Raw genomic sequence first — 14,901 nt, 5'->3', positions numbered from 1 at the left:
GAATTAGAATAGTAATAATGACCCTACTCTATCCAACACTTACCTTTAATGCGATGTAATGGTATGCATTGTAATGGTATGCGTTGTAATGGTATAATGCGATGTAATGGAATGCGTTTTAAAGGTAGTTTCTAAAAATGCGATGTAATGGCATGCGATGTAAAAGAATGCGTTGTAAAGGATGTTGCGATGTAAAAACTGAGTTGTAAAGGCATGCGTTGTAAATGTATGCGTTGTAACATCATACATTCATTTTGGAGAGTTCATTGGGTTTACTGCTTGCGGCTAATTCAGATTTTGCCTGTTTGCATTCAGACTAGCAATTATTTGGTAATATGTAACGTCCCATGTATGAAAGATTTATTTGTCCCTCTTCTTTAGTCCTACCATTGGTAGCCTACCTGTTTAGTTTGGACTGTTTTCAGAACATTGTTTTAAGTTACAGTTTTAAGGGTTAGAGTGCTTTGAATGTGGAACATACATTTTGAGTATCTTTCAATGAGTGATATAACTAATACAAGTTATCTTCAAGGGCAATTTTTCTTCTAAGGTTTCCAAAAACCTATTTTTGTTTGATTACAGCTATGTATATGCTTTACTGTTCCTGTTGCATGTTCCTCATTCAGATTCACTTTTTGTATTTCTCTCCTCATGAACATATTATCAATGGACATTTTAGAAGTCTTGTTTACCGAAAGTAAATGCTCTTTAATCCGTTGACTTTGATACCACCTCTAGTGCTGTAATGATATATTCCTTTTAGAGCCAAAACACATTCTGATGGAGAGAGATTTTAGTCCCTCCCATAATTTAGGCGTTGTCCTTATTAGCAGTGGGGGTACTTGCACAATTACCTCGTCATAATGTCTTTTTTTCAGGAGAGCTGTGCTTTTGCATCCTATTTGTGGTGATGCCACTTCATTGCTTAACATTTTCTTCCTTGTCCTTTCTAATATTATTACCTTCCCAGATGAGGTAAATACTTTAAGTACCTGACTAAACTCTGGTGTGATTTTTGAGTGATGGAACAAATGTATAACATGTTTATAGGTCACTGCATAGTTTTCATATGTTATCTGATTAGATGCTTATGGGTCTCTGTTTTAGTCATCTATCACAATATATAAATATTATCATAAGTATTTTAACTACAAGTGCTTCACTAATGCAATATTGAGGAAAAGATAAAATAAACAAATTAAAAAGTTATAAAAAAAGCCAAATAAATTAGCTTGAAATACAGCAACACTTGAAAGTCTGAGTTTGTACAGTACAACTTTAAATCTTGATAGATTATCTTTCTTATATATGTATACCCTTTATATGTAGTTATGTAGCTATCTTTTTTATTATTTTACTCCTACTGTAGAGGAAAAACAAACAATTTTAACTCTCTCCAATGCACTACTCTGTTTCACCCTATTCCTCTCTCAATGTATCCTCTACAGCCACTCTCTGCCTCATTCCAACTATCATTCTACTATTATGATCTCCAAAATAAATCTTTCTTGAGTCTTCCCTTCATTATCCCTCCTAGGTTCACCAAAACCCAATTTTACTTCTCTGATCTCCCAGGCAACCATTTCTAATTCCTTCCCTTGTGTATCCCTCCTTTGACTCATCCCAAACCTCACTTTACTACTGTGATTTTCCATTTCTTTTCTAGAGACTCTTTCCTCTTCCATCTCTCTTTTTACTCATCGCCAGCCTCATCTTACTACTATTATCTCCCAAATAACACTTTCTAGACTCTTCCATTTTCTATCCCTGTATTATTCTATCCAATCCAAGTGACAGACTTGCATGTCCACCGCTCAAATTAACTCAGATTTCCCTATACTAATCTCCAACCCAATCCTTTTTGGGATTAAAGAGTAGCGTGCTACTTGTCAAAAAACGATTTGACACTTCGTCAGGGGTAGTAAGCACTATCTAAATACAAATACAATTACTCATTGACATAGGAGATTTGGCATTTAGCATTTGTACTGGCTTTATGCACCCAATAGGTAAGGTAATTCAAGAACTCGTAAAGTGTTTCAATTATACCAAGTTTCAATATGTGGAGTAATATAATTATTTGGTAGTAGAAATTGAAAATGAACCCAGCTGGACTTTTCAGATCAGAAGTAATTAGCACAAACCAGTGTCAATATCACAGATACTTTTCTGAATAAGGTCAATTAGTAGCAACTCTGCTGGACCAGTCTAAAAGTTTAAAACAAAAAATGCCTCAGTCCTATTATGTGTGTCCTCAATCTATTGTGGTCGAAACATGGCCAGTCTCTGACTTGGAGGTCCAATGACAGAGGCAAGAACTGGGATTGAGTTGAAGGACCCCAGCAGGATTCTTCCAGGCCAGCCCCACAATATTTAAGTGACATTGTATTTTGCGGTTGAATTCCATCGGAATACAAAAATCTCAAGGTAATTAAATTGAAACAACTGAAAATATGAGAGTGTAATTAAAGAAGGAAAAAGTTGTAGATAGCATAACCATGCCTTGTACAGGTAAAGACGTAATTAGCACTGAATGAAGAATAGGTTATTCTGCTGCTGTCATTTCAGAAACACATAGAAAAAATCAATAGGTCTTGCTTGCCTTTTTAGTCCTGAGTGAAGCATTTAAAAAAGTCTGCTGCAGTGAAAAAACGAAAACAAAAATCGCCACTTTCAGTATACAATGCATCTATGGGATGAATAATCTAGCCTCTTCAGCGTGGCACGAATTTTCGCGCTGTGGTGAAGATTCGAAAAACGGGTGTGGTCATGACTGAACGGTTCCGTCATCGGCACAGCCCAATCGACGCTGATGACGGAACCGCTCCGTCATAAACATCGAAGGGGTTAATGTGTGATGATTCAGACTTCTTTTGGGATGTAAAACAGCCTCTTATGGACTGCCATAAAATCTCTCCAATGGAGAAGGAATGATAACTAACCAGCCAATAGCATGAGGTGAGAGGGAACTACTTATCTGGGAGGAACCAAAGCCCACTCTATGTATATTAAAACATTTTAAGTGTTGATCCGCAGATAGTGGCACTGTGATGCCAGATTTAAAACACTTGAGATTCATTAAGTGAGGAGGAGGAACTACTTCTGATACGTAATCAGTCTCAGATTGCATTATCCAAGCAGAAAACTCTAGCCTTGGAGCTATTGTATATGTGAAATGCTGCTACATACTGAAACACGCCAGTGGATCATGCATTAATTTGGGTATTTCCTTCTCAGATCCTTGCTCCTCTATATAATCTTTGACAGGTTCCTTCTCTCTGTTAATGACCATAGACTTCTTCATCCGTTCCCATTGTACTAATTCAAAATGCAAAATCTCCCGAGCTTTCTAAGACACTACAAGATGAGCATCGGGTTGGCAGTTTCAAAAGAGCTTTGAAGCTTTGCTGAGTTTTCTTGACTTTCTTGCCCATCAGTTTGAGGAATTAATGGAGTGACCGTGAGCTTAAAAATAATTTTTATGGCATCTATGGAGTTTACAGCTTGCTGTGACTCAGTTATACTAGGCAACTTCCTCAGATCTCTAGTGGTTGGTGTGTTTTGACTGGCATCACTCTTTTGAATTCAGCTGTATTGCTTGAGGGATGCTTTGTACCCTACTTTTGTAAGACTGTTCCTACTTCCCTGTATGTAATTATCATTTTTTATATGTATATTTAAATATTTATATATATATATATATATAGATACACACACACACACACACAAATATATATAGATAGATATGTGTATGTGTGTGTGTGTGTACATATATACATACATTGTAGCATTAAAATGATTATTATTGAATATCTTTATTCAGCAACTTGATCACCATAAAAGAATACATATAAAATACATTTCCAATACACAATAAAATATTAAAATACAGTAAAAGAATAAGGTGCAACACAATCACCAATTTGCTACCAGCAGATATGGCATCAGACCGTTGGGCCCCCCGACTGCAGTTTCAGTAAGCGGGATCGCGTCATCCATGCACTTCCCAAGAACTTTGCTACCCCACAAATCATAAAGGAAGATGATGAGTCCGTGGAGAGTACACGAAGAGCCTGTCTATGGCACCTCAACCCCAGTTCCCTGCAGACAGGTTTCAGCCAAAATTTCCGCGCCCCTTTATAAGCTGGGCAGGCAAAAAATAGATGGGCCACAGACTCTGTTGGTGCTACACAGCCAGGGCATGAACGCAGGGGGGCACCAGAGTTTGACCACCTCACCATAAAGTCATGCACCGGAAGCGTCCCATATCGCAGTTTTAGGTATAGTGCGCGATCAAAGGGTTTAGTTATCAGGTCGAGGAAGGGCTCCAATTTCCTCACACATTTAAATAACAAAAATTGGTCCGTGAGTGAGCCCCCATCCGTGGCCCTCAACACATTACTCTGAACCCAGTCCCAGTATAACTTTTTGATCACATCCTTTGGTGGCGGCGATTGTGACTCCCAAGCATCTCTTAGCCCTAACTTAAGAACCAAGTCTTTCAATTTATTCAACCATCTAATTTTTTTTCCCGTGTCCAGTAAAAGAAGATCGTCCAGCCCCTCAGCATATTTTGCAAGCTCTTCCGTTCTTCTTAAACAGGTCCAAAAGAGCAACGGGCGTAGCCTTACCAAGTCCTTAAATGCTCTTCTGCCCAGATCTAATCTCAGGGGAATTTGTGGGGTGGAAACAGGAAGAGCCACCACCTTCCTTAGAAAATTATTTTCCGCTGTCGATAGATCTGATACATTTTCGAACCCCCAAAGTTCAGAGCCATATAATGCAGCTGGGAGAATCTGACCCTCGTATATGGCCATGGCCGGGGAGACAGGTTTACTACATGATTCACGGACTTCCCTCAGAATCACCCCCGATACTCTTTGATGACTGAGTAACATTTTGGCCAAGTGATCCTTCCAGGTCATTCGGCTGTTTATCCGGACACCAAGGTAGTCAAAAGACTCAACCAGCTCCAAAGGGACACCATTAAGCAGGAAATTATTTTTGAATCTTTTAGAGGGGGAGAGTGCCATCAATTTAGTTTTTGAGGTATTGATGGTTAAGCCTCGGGCGGTACAGAAGGAGCTAAACCGGTTCAAGAGTTTTTGTAGACCCACTGGGGATTTGGAGATTAATATGGTGTCATCGGCGAAGAGTAGCATTAAAATACAAATATATGATCGAAATATTGAAATAAAGTAATTACTTTAATATTAAGTGCTATTTTCTTTCCCTGTTTCTATTGTTTTCTATGGTAATATGTTGCAGTACCTGTGAGGGATTGTGTATAGTGATTGATGTACTCCAATGCTGGGCTGCGGTACGTTTACATCTGTTTTGAGATTATTAGGGCTTTAGTAACTTTAGAAGTGCACTTTATAAATTGGAATCGCTTTACTCTTTGTGGTTGTGTATTTATATTAGAATGACTCTCCCTAAATGCCTACTTATGTTTCCTCCAACCTCTCCCATTTAGTAGTAAGTACTCCCCATTTCCAGCCGCCTCCTTGTCCTTCCCACGTTTACTATTGAAACTGTACGTATGTGTGTGGAGAAATCCGCCACTGTGGCAAAGATGTTCACCCAAAAATGATAGGAGAGAGGGAGGCAGGGGTCTCTGCCCCTTGGTTTGTGAATAGCATTGAGCAGTACTAATGAAATACTAATGAAATAAATTAAATTTAAAACAAAAACAAAAAAAACAGTACTAATGTAGGACTACTTTATGTGATTGAGGCTGCTGGGATTTCTGCTGCGATGATGCAGATCAATTGCCTATCTTTGAACTCCAATAAAAAATTATGACACAAGAAAAGGTATTGGATCCAGAACAGAAGATAAGACAAAGCAACACATGGAAAATATACATACAGATTGAAAAATGTTCTATAAACTTAACTGTCAGGTTGCTGTGAATTTCATCAAATATAATTGAAATTGCTTCCAGGCAGACACAATGTTGCCTCACAAACTGCTGCTTTCTTGTACAGTTAAATATTTGCATATTGTGCAGTAGCTGGATATCTTATGTTATACGACACATAATGTAGGTCTTAAGCCTGACCTACAATTATATATGTCCTTTTTGTCTGTCTTTGATTATTGTTCTTTATTCTTTTCACTCAGTATGTTTTATATTTTATTTGTTAAAGCATTTCCTCCCAAGAACAACTGGGATTTAAAAATGGAGCCAGCTTTATTTCAGAATTTGGAAATCTGATTGTTCAATCAGTATTCTAAACTTTCCAAGCATTCAGAGTACCGATTAGGGATTCTGGAGTAAAATTTAAAATGAATGTATTTATGAATTTTCCAGCACCTAGCAATCTCTCAAAGGGAATTTAAATATCACGTTGCCGGTCATTTCACTATGGAGGGCCAGAAGAGATTGGACAGATACTGTGACATCTGACTGAAGGGTCAGGATGCCACTCTGAACGTCCACGAGCATTAGTTTGTCAGGAGAACACTCAGCTTTCTTTTAGGCCTATTTTCCTTTTGAGCAATCTGGCTGCATGTGTGATCAAAGTCGGTGGGCTGAAATGACACTGATGTGGCAGCTGATGCTCATCCGTTCTATTATTTTTTCAGCCACCTTACAAGTTCTGGATCTAAGCGTGTCCGAGGCCCAGCCATCTGTCCTGTGTGTGAAATGGAAGCCGAACCGGAGGATAACAGGCTATCGCATAGTTGCTCAAGCTCTGAAAGGTATCATTAATGCAGATTTCTTAATAGAACTACTCTTTTCATGGGGCTAACTTGCAATATGGGAGTATCAGCTCATAAGGAAAATTATAGAAAGTGTCTGCCATCTGTATAATTGACTGTGAGTTTGTCACTTTAGAACAATCAGGGATGAGGTCAATAAGACACTGATCCAAAGCTGGTCACTGCCACTAGAACACCTTCAATAAACTGCTCTTTGTCTTCTTAATTTACACCCAGCTCTTCAGTGATTGATTGATCATTTATTTTACACCCATCTCAAGAGCCCTCCCTTATTTGATCCTTTTATCTATAATCTGCTCCTCAACCTCTCTTTGTTATCCAAGTTGACACTAAACTGATCAAATCCTCATTTCACATCTCACTTAAAATTAAATTCCTTAGTCCTAATTTTATCTTTCAATTTTCGCTCATCTCCGCGCCCTTATTTTATTCCTCAGTTCACATTATTTGAGGTTTTACTTTACACCCAACTCCCAGACCCTTATATTTGTCTTACTTTACAGAAACCTACCAAGCCCAGCAAATAAGTGTGCCCTCAGTTTGCATATTACTAGGACATCAGCCATTGTTTGATTCTCCAGTTCACTCCCAGCTCCTCATCTGTCCTCAGTAGTAATTATCTCATCCCTCTGGTGCCACAATTCGTCCACTTTACTTTGATGTCCAGTGCTAGGATCTTGTTTGTTACCACATTAGAGACATATCTCCTCATATCTAATTTGTTCTGTCCTTTCACATGTTTTGTCATTGGTGGTTCCCATATTTTGTCTTTGAATGTAGATACATTTCTTTAGTCCTTAGGTTGCTCATCTCCTCTTCATATCTGATGTTCACTTGACCCTTTTCCACAGTCTGAAAGGATTCCACATTCTAAATCCTTCAAAATGGGACTTGTGGCACAAAAAAGCTAATCATACGTAGACTCTGGGTGGTGATACCACCCTACATTCATTGACAGACCTAGGTTTAACAGTCAAAGCAATGAATTGTGTTAATTGTCTTTACTACAGTGGATAGTAAACCATCAACACAACCTGTTACGCAATAAGAAACTCCTTAAAATGCATCTCATATATTCTATCCCTTGCCCTTATTTTGACTAGCAGGGTTTTCTTGAGTTTCCTGTGGGCTAGATAATCTCTGGTATTTGTGGATGCAACTGTGTTTGGGCCAGGATATGTGGGGTATATGGAAAGGTGGGATAGATGCTTTCTTCAAGGTCATGATCCTTTACTGCATTCTTTACTACTATCTGTACTTTTTATTGCATCATTCTGTCACTGTTGAATTGAACTTACTTGTTATTATTTAGATGGAAGTACCAAGGAGGAGAGACTGGGTTCTACCACTGACAGTCACTGCTTCCGGAATCTGGAGTCCCAGAGTGCCTACCGGATCAGTGTGTATGCCAAGCTACTGACAGCGGAAGGGCCAGCCAGCACCATAGTGCATTCAACTGGTAACTCCCTCCCTAGCTACCTCCTTCATCCAACCTGTCTGTGGTAAAATGGGTGCACCTGAGGACATCGGTGGTGATGCTGTCTCCTCTCAGCAAGCATACTACCCACTGTGTAACTGCTACTCACTCCTTTCTTTGGCTTAATCAGTTCTGAGACCATGCCAGGTTTGCATTCTGTTGACAGTGTTTGTTATAGACTTCAGTTTCCATTGTTGTTTCCTTGTAAATGGAAAAACAGTGGTGCTTTCAGTCAAATGTACTTTAAGGTTGATCAGGGTGATGGCATGCTGCTTTTTATATTTAAAAAATATTAGTATGGTAAAAGAAAATGATCATTACTGCATTTACATTTTTTAATGCTATGCATATTTTCAAATAAAAAATGCATACACCATTTGCCTTCGTCCCCTTTTGATGTTGAGTGGGTTTTTGGCTCCAGACCTTTTGTATCTATCATAAGGTTAATTGTTGTGCTGTGTGAAGGTCTCTATGCCAGCTTCATGTAACAGAGGATCAGTAAATGCGTCTCCACTTGATGTTTTAGAGGCTCTTTGATATTCATGCCTGTGTGATGCATCAGATGGATGGTCATTGGTCCCCGTAAGGAGAAGGTTGTTGTTCTTCATCCCTACTTAATGTTTTAGAGGGTCATCTATCTCCATGCCTGCTTGATGCATCAGATGGTCATTGGTCTCCATAAAGAGAAGATTGTTGTTTTTCATCCTCACGTGTTGTTTTAGAGGGCCACTGGTCTCCCAGCCAACTTGAAGTATTGATTCATTGGTCTCCATGCATGCTTGAGGTATCACATGATTCCCAAACCTTGTGCATGCTCCAAATTTATCAAAGAGTTGCTGGTCTTCTGCTTGTTGGTAAATCAGAAGCGTGTTAATCTCCATGCTTGCGTGATGTAGCAGAGGGTCCTTGGACTCCATGCTTGATTGATCTATAATAGAGTTAGTGGCCTCCATGCCTGGTTAATTTATCAGCAGGCTATTGGTCCCATTCCCACTAGATGTATCAGTGATGTAGTAATGATGTTCTGACGATGCCTGAGATTACCTGATCTGTATGCCTGCTTCTTTTAGCACAGGGGGATTGGTCTCTACTCATGCTAAATATATGAGGCGGCCACTGGTTATCCAGCCCACTTGATGTATTGAGCCATTGGTTCCAGGCATGCTTCATGGATCACCTTCTTCTTAATTCTTGTGCATGCCCTCACCTTATCAGACAGTTGCTGGTCTTTGCATGCCATTTATCTGAGGGTTAATTTCCAAGCTTGGCTGATGAAGCAGTGGATACTAGGTCTCTATGCCTCCTTGATTCGTCAGAGGGTCATTTGTCTCTTGGACTTTCAGCAAACTTTCAGATTTTTTTATGCCAGTTCACTTCTTTTAATGTACATCAATTTTCAAAGGAACTGTTCTGGTATTGGTATAAGAATAAAATGCTGTTCCAGACTTCTCAAGCAAATAGTTTATTTTACAAACCCCTCCTTTCATGAGCAAGATTCTTGAGGATCAATGGCCTTTCTCCAGTCATACATGATACAGTACTTACACCACTTAAAGCAGGTGTTTAGATGTCTCCTGCTAGCATGAAGTATTTACATAGCTCCCCTGGAGGTTTCTTGATATAGTTGGGTAACCCTGAGTTTTGTGTACCTCTCTTCACAGCCACTGCCACGATGAAGGTGCAACCTGCTCGCGGCTTCGTTCCAGGCAGAATGTCAGGTAAATCATCCAGAAGCCACCGATGCCGCTGCACGATGAAGCCTGATATTTCTTGTGTTCCGAAGATAGTGCGCATTGACATACATGAGATATCAGCGGCTATTTGAGTGAAGTCAACTGAGGCACATGAGATCGTGGAGGCTGGTAGCGAGTGTGGATCCACTGAAGCGCCTGTAATGTAGGACGGTGATGGGTGGCAGTGTATGAGACTGCTACAAGTGGCATTGAGACAACATTGGCTGGAGTGGCATATGTCTGGCGCCCTGGTTTGCAATGATCAGGGGTCCTCAGTGACCACTGATCCAGCCTTTTCATTGCTTCCAATGGCTGCTGTGGCCGGCCCACGTCTCGCTATAGCTCTTTACTTGATGCTTGGCCTCTAGGTGCACTGCATGTAACTGGAATCAGTTCACGTACTCGCACTTTTACAATATTCATTTACAAATACAGATCTAGTTTGATCATTACCTTGTAATCTACCAGTAAAAGTAGCTGCAAATAACAAGAAAGCTTTTTTATAAACTTTTAAAGATATAGATCACCTAGTTTAAATATGAGCATTATTAGGCAAAAATATAGGAGAAAGAAAACAATTTTTTACAAATTTTTTGTAATTTTGTGTAGAATATTTGTAACTTCACTAGTTCCCAGAACTAAACATTCTATTTTTATCTTCCAGCAACGTGTCCCGTTATCAGTCAGTCGTCAGAAGGAGAATCTGCTCTCAGAGGTATTGTGCATGTACATGGCCTGCCCTACATGAACAGTTGTGCATATGCTAATTCGTTGAGTGTGTTTATATGTAGGTGCTTGTCTGACCTGCCTCTGGGCATTGGTGTGTGTGTGTGTGTGACGTGTGTTTCTGAGCGTGTGTCCATTGACGTGTCTATTGATGTGTGTGCTTTATGTTCTTGATGATGTGTATGTATGTGTGTGTGTATGTGTGTGAGAGAGAGAGAGAGAGAGAGAGAGAGAGAGAGAGAGAGAGAGAGAGAGAGAGAGAGAGAGAGACAGAGAGAGAGACAGAGAGAGAGAGAGAGAGAGATGTTTCACCATTGACAGTCGCTCTAATAATTCATCAGGATAGTAATGTTTTCATATAATTGAAAGGTTTACAATGATGGCCTGCCCCAAACATTTTCATTGTAGGTACTCACTATATGTTTTTTTTTTTTTTTTAGTTTTCTATAGAGCTGTCTCGACCCAAAGATAACAGAGCACTTTACATGTTTAGAGGTTAAGTTTGCACAAGTACATGGTGAGAGGTAAAAAGACATCACATTTGTGTCCCCATGTAGCGCTCTGATACCCAATACCGGGTCAAGTTCGCGCTATATAAAATAAAAAAAACTCAGTATACGAAAAAGATATAGGAGCACATGGTATTCAAACATACATGGTGACAGTCAATGCAGCCCTTTGGAGCTGGGGAGGAGGATAGAGTTTGAGTTTGCTTGGTAAGGAATCCGACTGGAATTTGACCAGGCATATTGAGGCCTCTGCTGGCATACTGTGGCCTCCATTACCACAACATTTTTCACTGTATAATGGAGTGTTATTGTGATAAAGGGTACTGATCCCTTTCACCGCCAGTAGCCACGGACGGGTGCATCGTTGTGATAGTTTCACCACAGACACAATATAAGATTATGCATCTGCTCTGTTTTCTGATAAGAATCTATGGTTCTCTGGTTTTTATAAGTTTATATAATATGTTACAGGTATTTATTAGGAGGGATGTTTGTCGTTGCATTGGCAAAAGGTTCTCAGCACAGGCCACCATTCCTCCATTATGTATGCTTCAGCTGCCATGATGTGTCAGTAGCTGTTGATTGTTTTTTAAGGAGGAGCCCTCTTCCTCTTGCCACTCCTTCTGGGCCGCCCTGCACTCTCTGAGTGTGATTCATGTGCTCTGCCTTTAGGTCATCGCTGTGTCTACCTCATTGCTGACTTCTAGGTTCGGATCTAGTCTGGTGTCTTCCAGACTTTTGGGCTCCTGAGTAGTTCTAGTTCCATTTGGATGCAGTAACATGAAGACAATGTGATTCATCCCTGTCTGTATTAGCCCATGTTCGCTTTCCATTCTTTTACTCTGTGTAGCTCACTGTCTCTTTCCATTCTTCCACCCCATTCTTAGCTCACTCTTTTCATTCTTCCACCCTGTGTTAGTTCACTCTCTTTTCAGACTTCCTCCTCTTTGTTAGCCCACTGTCTCTTTTCATTCTTCAACCCTTTAGTTAGCCCACTGTCTCCTTTCATTCTTAAACCCCTGGGTTATCACACTGCCTAATTAATTTTTCTACTCCTGTGTTAGCTGACTTTCCCTTTTCATTCTTATACTCTTTGTTAGCTAACTGTCTCTTTCCATTCTTCTACCCCCGTCTTAGCTCACTGTCTCTTTTCATTTTTACACCCAGTATTACCCTGCGGTCTCTCTTTTCTTTGTTACACCCCTCTGTTAGCCCTCTGTCTGTTTTCGTATCTTAGACTTGTGTGTTAGTCCACTGTCCCTTTTCATTCTTTTGGCTCTATGTTAGATCACTGTTTTTTTATTCTTAAACCTCTGTGTTAGCCCAATTACTATTTTCATTGTAACTCTCGTGTTAGCTCAGTTTTTTTTTATTCTAGTTCGTGTAAGCTCAGTGTCTCTTTTCATTCTTGCACCCCCTTGTTAGCCCAATATTTCTTCTCACTCATCTGTGCACACAGATGTAAGATACGAGGGGCTTAGATCCAAAATCCCTGGTGTGTAACAATGCACACTCTGAGCCGGATTCAGAAAGTTAAACTTTCACTTTTGGTGTAAGTTTACTATTTTTTTGCTATTTACAAACTACAAGCGTATTTTTACTTGTAGTATCTTTATGACTGAAGAGAACTCTGCACATAAACAGATAGGACAGCCTCTGCATTCGTAAAGATACTACACCGAAACCTACACTCCTAGTTTGTGAATTGCACAAAAATAGTAATTGTAGACCAAAAGTGTATGTTTGCATATGTGAACAAGGCCCTGAGAGTGCTACTTGCTCTAAGTAACATGACATTTCCTACCTAGCCCTACCTGAGAAGCCAAATAGGCCAGTTGTTCTCCTTCTTGTTTGAAGGTCTTCTCTATCTACAGGAGTCTGGGCCTGCTCTGCGGCAGCAGGCCAGGGGTGGAGGAGCTGTCTCTCCTCGTCCTGCAAAGCTTGCAGCCTCCTCGATCTCCACCTATCTGTCCTGTCTTTTGTCTGTTCTAGAGTCACAGTGCTCAACACACAATCAGTGTCAGGAAGCTGGGAAAGTTATGGAAGGTTCACTCCAGTATCGAATGCGCCACACTTAGGCCAGAACATGCCAGTGCTTAATTTACAAAAACATAAGTGCAGGGGCCCTCATCGGGAAACCACTGCAGTTTGCACCACACATTGCCCCTCCCAGTGCTGCCAAAGGTAGTACTAACACAATTACTAATCATCACACTTCTACAATTGTTACGATTCAGTCTATTCCAGGCCCCCAAAGCTATAAGAATGGCTCGGGCGGTAGTCAATAGTCATTTTTAAAGTATATTGAATTAATAAACAACTGTTGTTGTGCTCATTTTTAGGTCTCGCCTGTCGATGCGCATGCGCATCGAGCTTGCGAGACTATGGGGGCTTAAACAGTCTTTAACCAACTTGCAAGGAATCGTGGCGATTCCTTGCAGTGCCCGTGAAATTCAAGCTCAATGCGCATGCGCATTGAGCTTAAAAGCGCGTGCACATGCCCCCAGCCGCCTGCCTTGCATGTCTTTTCCCTCAGGCGCACTCCTCCCACACCCCCGCTCCGCCCCCTCCCCTGCCTGCCGTGTCGCATTTCGAATCGCCGTCTGTTCCCTCAGCCGCACTCCAGGCCCCTGCTGCTTTCACACCCTCTCCCCGCTCGGCCCCCTCCCCTGCCCGCCGTGTCGCATTTCTCCTCCCCCCTCCCCTTCTCTGCCTTCCCTCCGTCTTGTTTTTTTTTTTACCCGCTCCGCCCCCTCCCTTTTCCCCGGAGTCACTGACCAGAGGACTCTTCACCTCTATGAACAAGGTACTGTTTAAAAAAAAATATTTTACGACACTGCTTGTTTCCGGCAGCTGGTGTTCATATATTTTCTCCTTCAGGGCTCACCGCTCCTGGGAAATACGAAGCACCTGCACTGCTGCACAACAGAATCGCTCTTACACAAGGTCTGATTGGAGAAGTCTCTTGGGTGTGAACCCTGGAGGGCATAGTACAAACCCAGCATACCTGAATTGGTGGAAGTGAAAGCTGTGACTGGCAGTTTCATGCTAGATTAAAATAAAAAAACGCAGCAGCCTTAATCAAATGAAAACTATTGCAAGCTGTACGCAGAGCTGAAATGTGGAAACTCAAATTCATTTCAGAGAACAATCTCTACATAAACAACCCACTGTAGCAAAGGCATTAAACAACGAGTTATCCGAGTTACCCTTCCCTTCCGAATGGCTCTGTTCAAGAAACTCGTGTTGGCATACTATTCTATCGTCTTTCACGCCGCAAAAGAAAACGTTTTTAAACGCTAAATCGTGCAGCAGTAACCCACTAAGAAAGATAACCCCTAAGGGGAATGAAACACCCTACGGCTCAACTTACGCCGCTTGAGACTCCCTCTGAACTTCCCCACGCGTCGAGGCGCACGCGCATTCTGGCTGTCACAGCCTGAGCCGTCAAGTCACAGAAGTGGGCGGGCTCGTGAGGTCACGCGCAATGTGATCCATCTTGAGGTGGGATTTTCGCATGTTGTGTCGATAGCTGTCAACGGTTCTGTGAGGAAATGGCGCCAATGTCTGGCGGGCATGTGGCTCAGCTGTTGCTTCTCAGCCTCGCGGTCCAGCGCTCAGGTAGTGGCTTTAAGGGTGTCGAGGGAAAGAGAAAAGGAGGGAGGCATGCAGCTAGTAGAATCTCTGGAGACCATAGTAAGCTCTGATGTTTAGATATCTGTAGTTA

At 41.2% G+C, this 14,901-nt stretch overlaps 1 protein-coding gene across 2 annotated transcripts in view; it reads left to right on the top strand.

Moving 5' to 3' along the window:
- The window catches only part of COL20A1 (collagen type XX alpha 1 chain), a 491,294-nt gene that overhangs the window by 286,815 nt on the left and 189,578 nt on the right, over positions 1–14,901 (top strand). For both annotated transcript variants that reach the window (XM_086932816.1, XM_086932817.1), the window contains exons 21-24: positions 6,592–6,708; positions 8,042–8,188; positions 9,868–9,924; positions 10,604–10,654. In XM_086932816.1, the coding sequence (XP_086788942.1) occupies positions 6,592–6,708; positions 8,042–8,188; positions 9,868–9,924; positions 10,604–10,654 (372 nt within the window). The remainder of the gene's footprint in view (positions 1–6,591; positions 6,709–8,041; positions 8,189–9,867; positions 9,925–10,603; positions 10,655–14,901) is intronic.

This window comes from Lissotriton vulgaris, chromosome 7, assembly GCF_964263255.1.
Source record: "Lissotriton vulgaris chromosome 7, aLisVul1.2, whole genome shotgun sequence".
NCBI lineage: Eukaryota > Metazoa > Chordata > Amphibia > Caudata > Salamandridae > Lissotriton > Lissotriton vulgaris.
The sequence above is the reverse complement of the archived record's forward strand: the minus strand, read 5'-3'. Positions and strand labels throughout refer to the sequence as shown.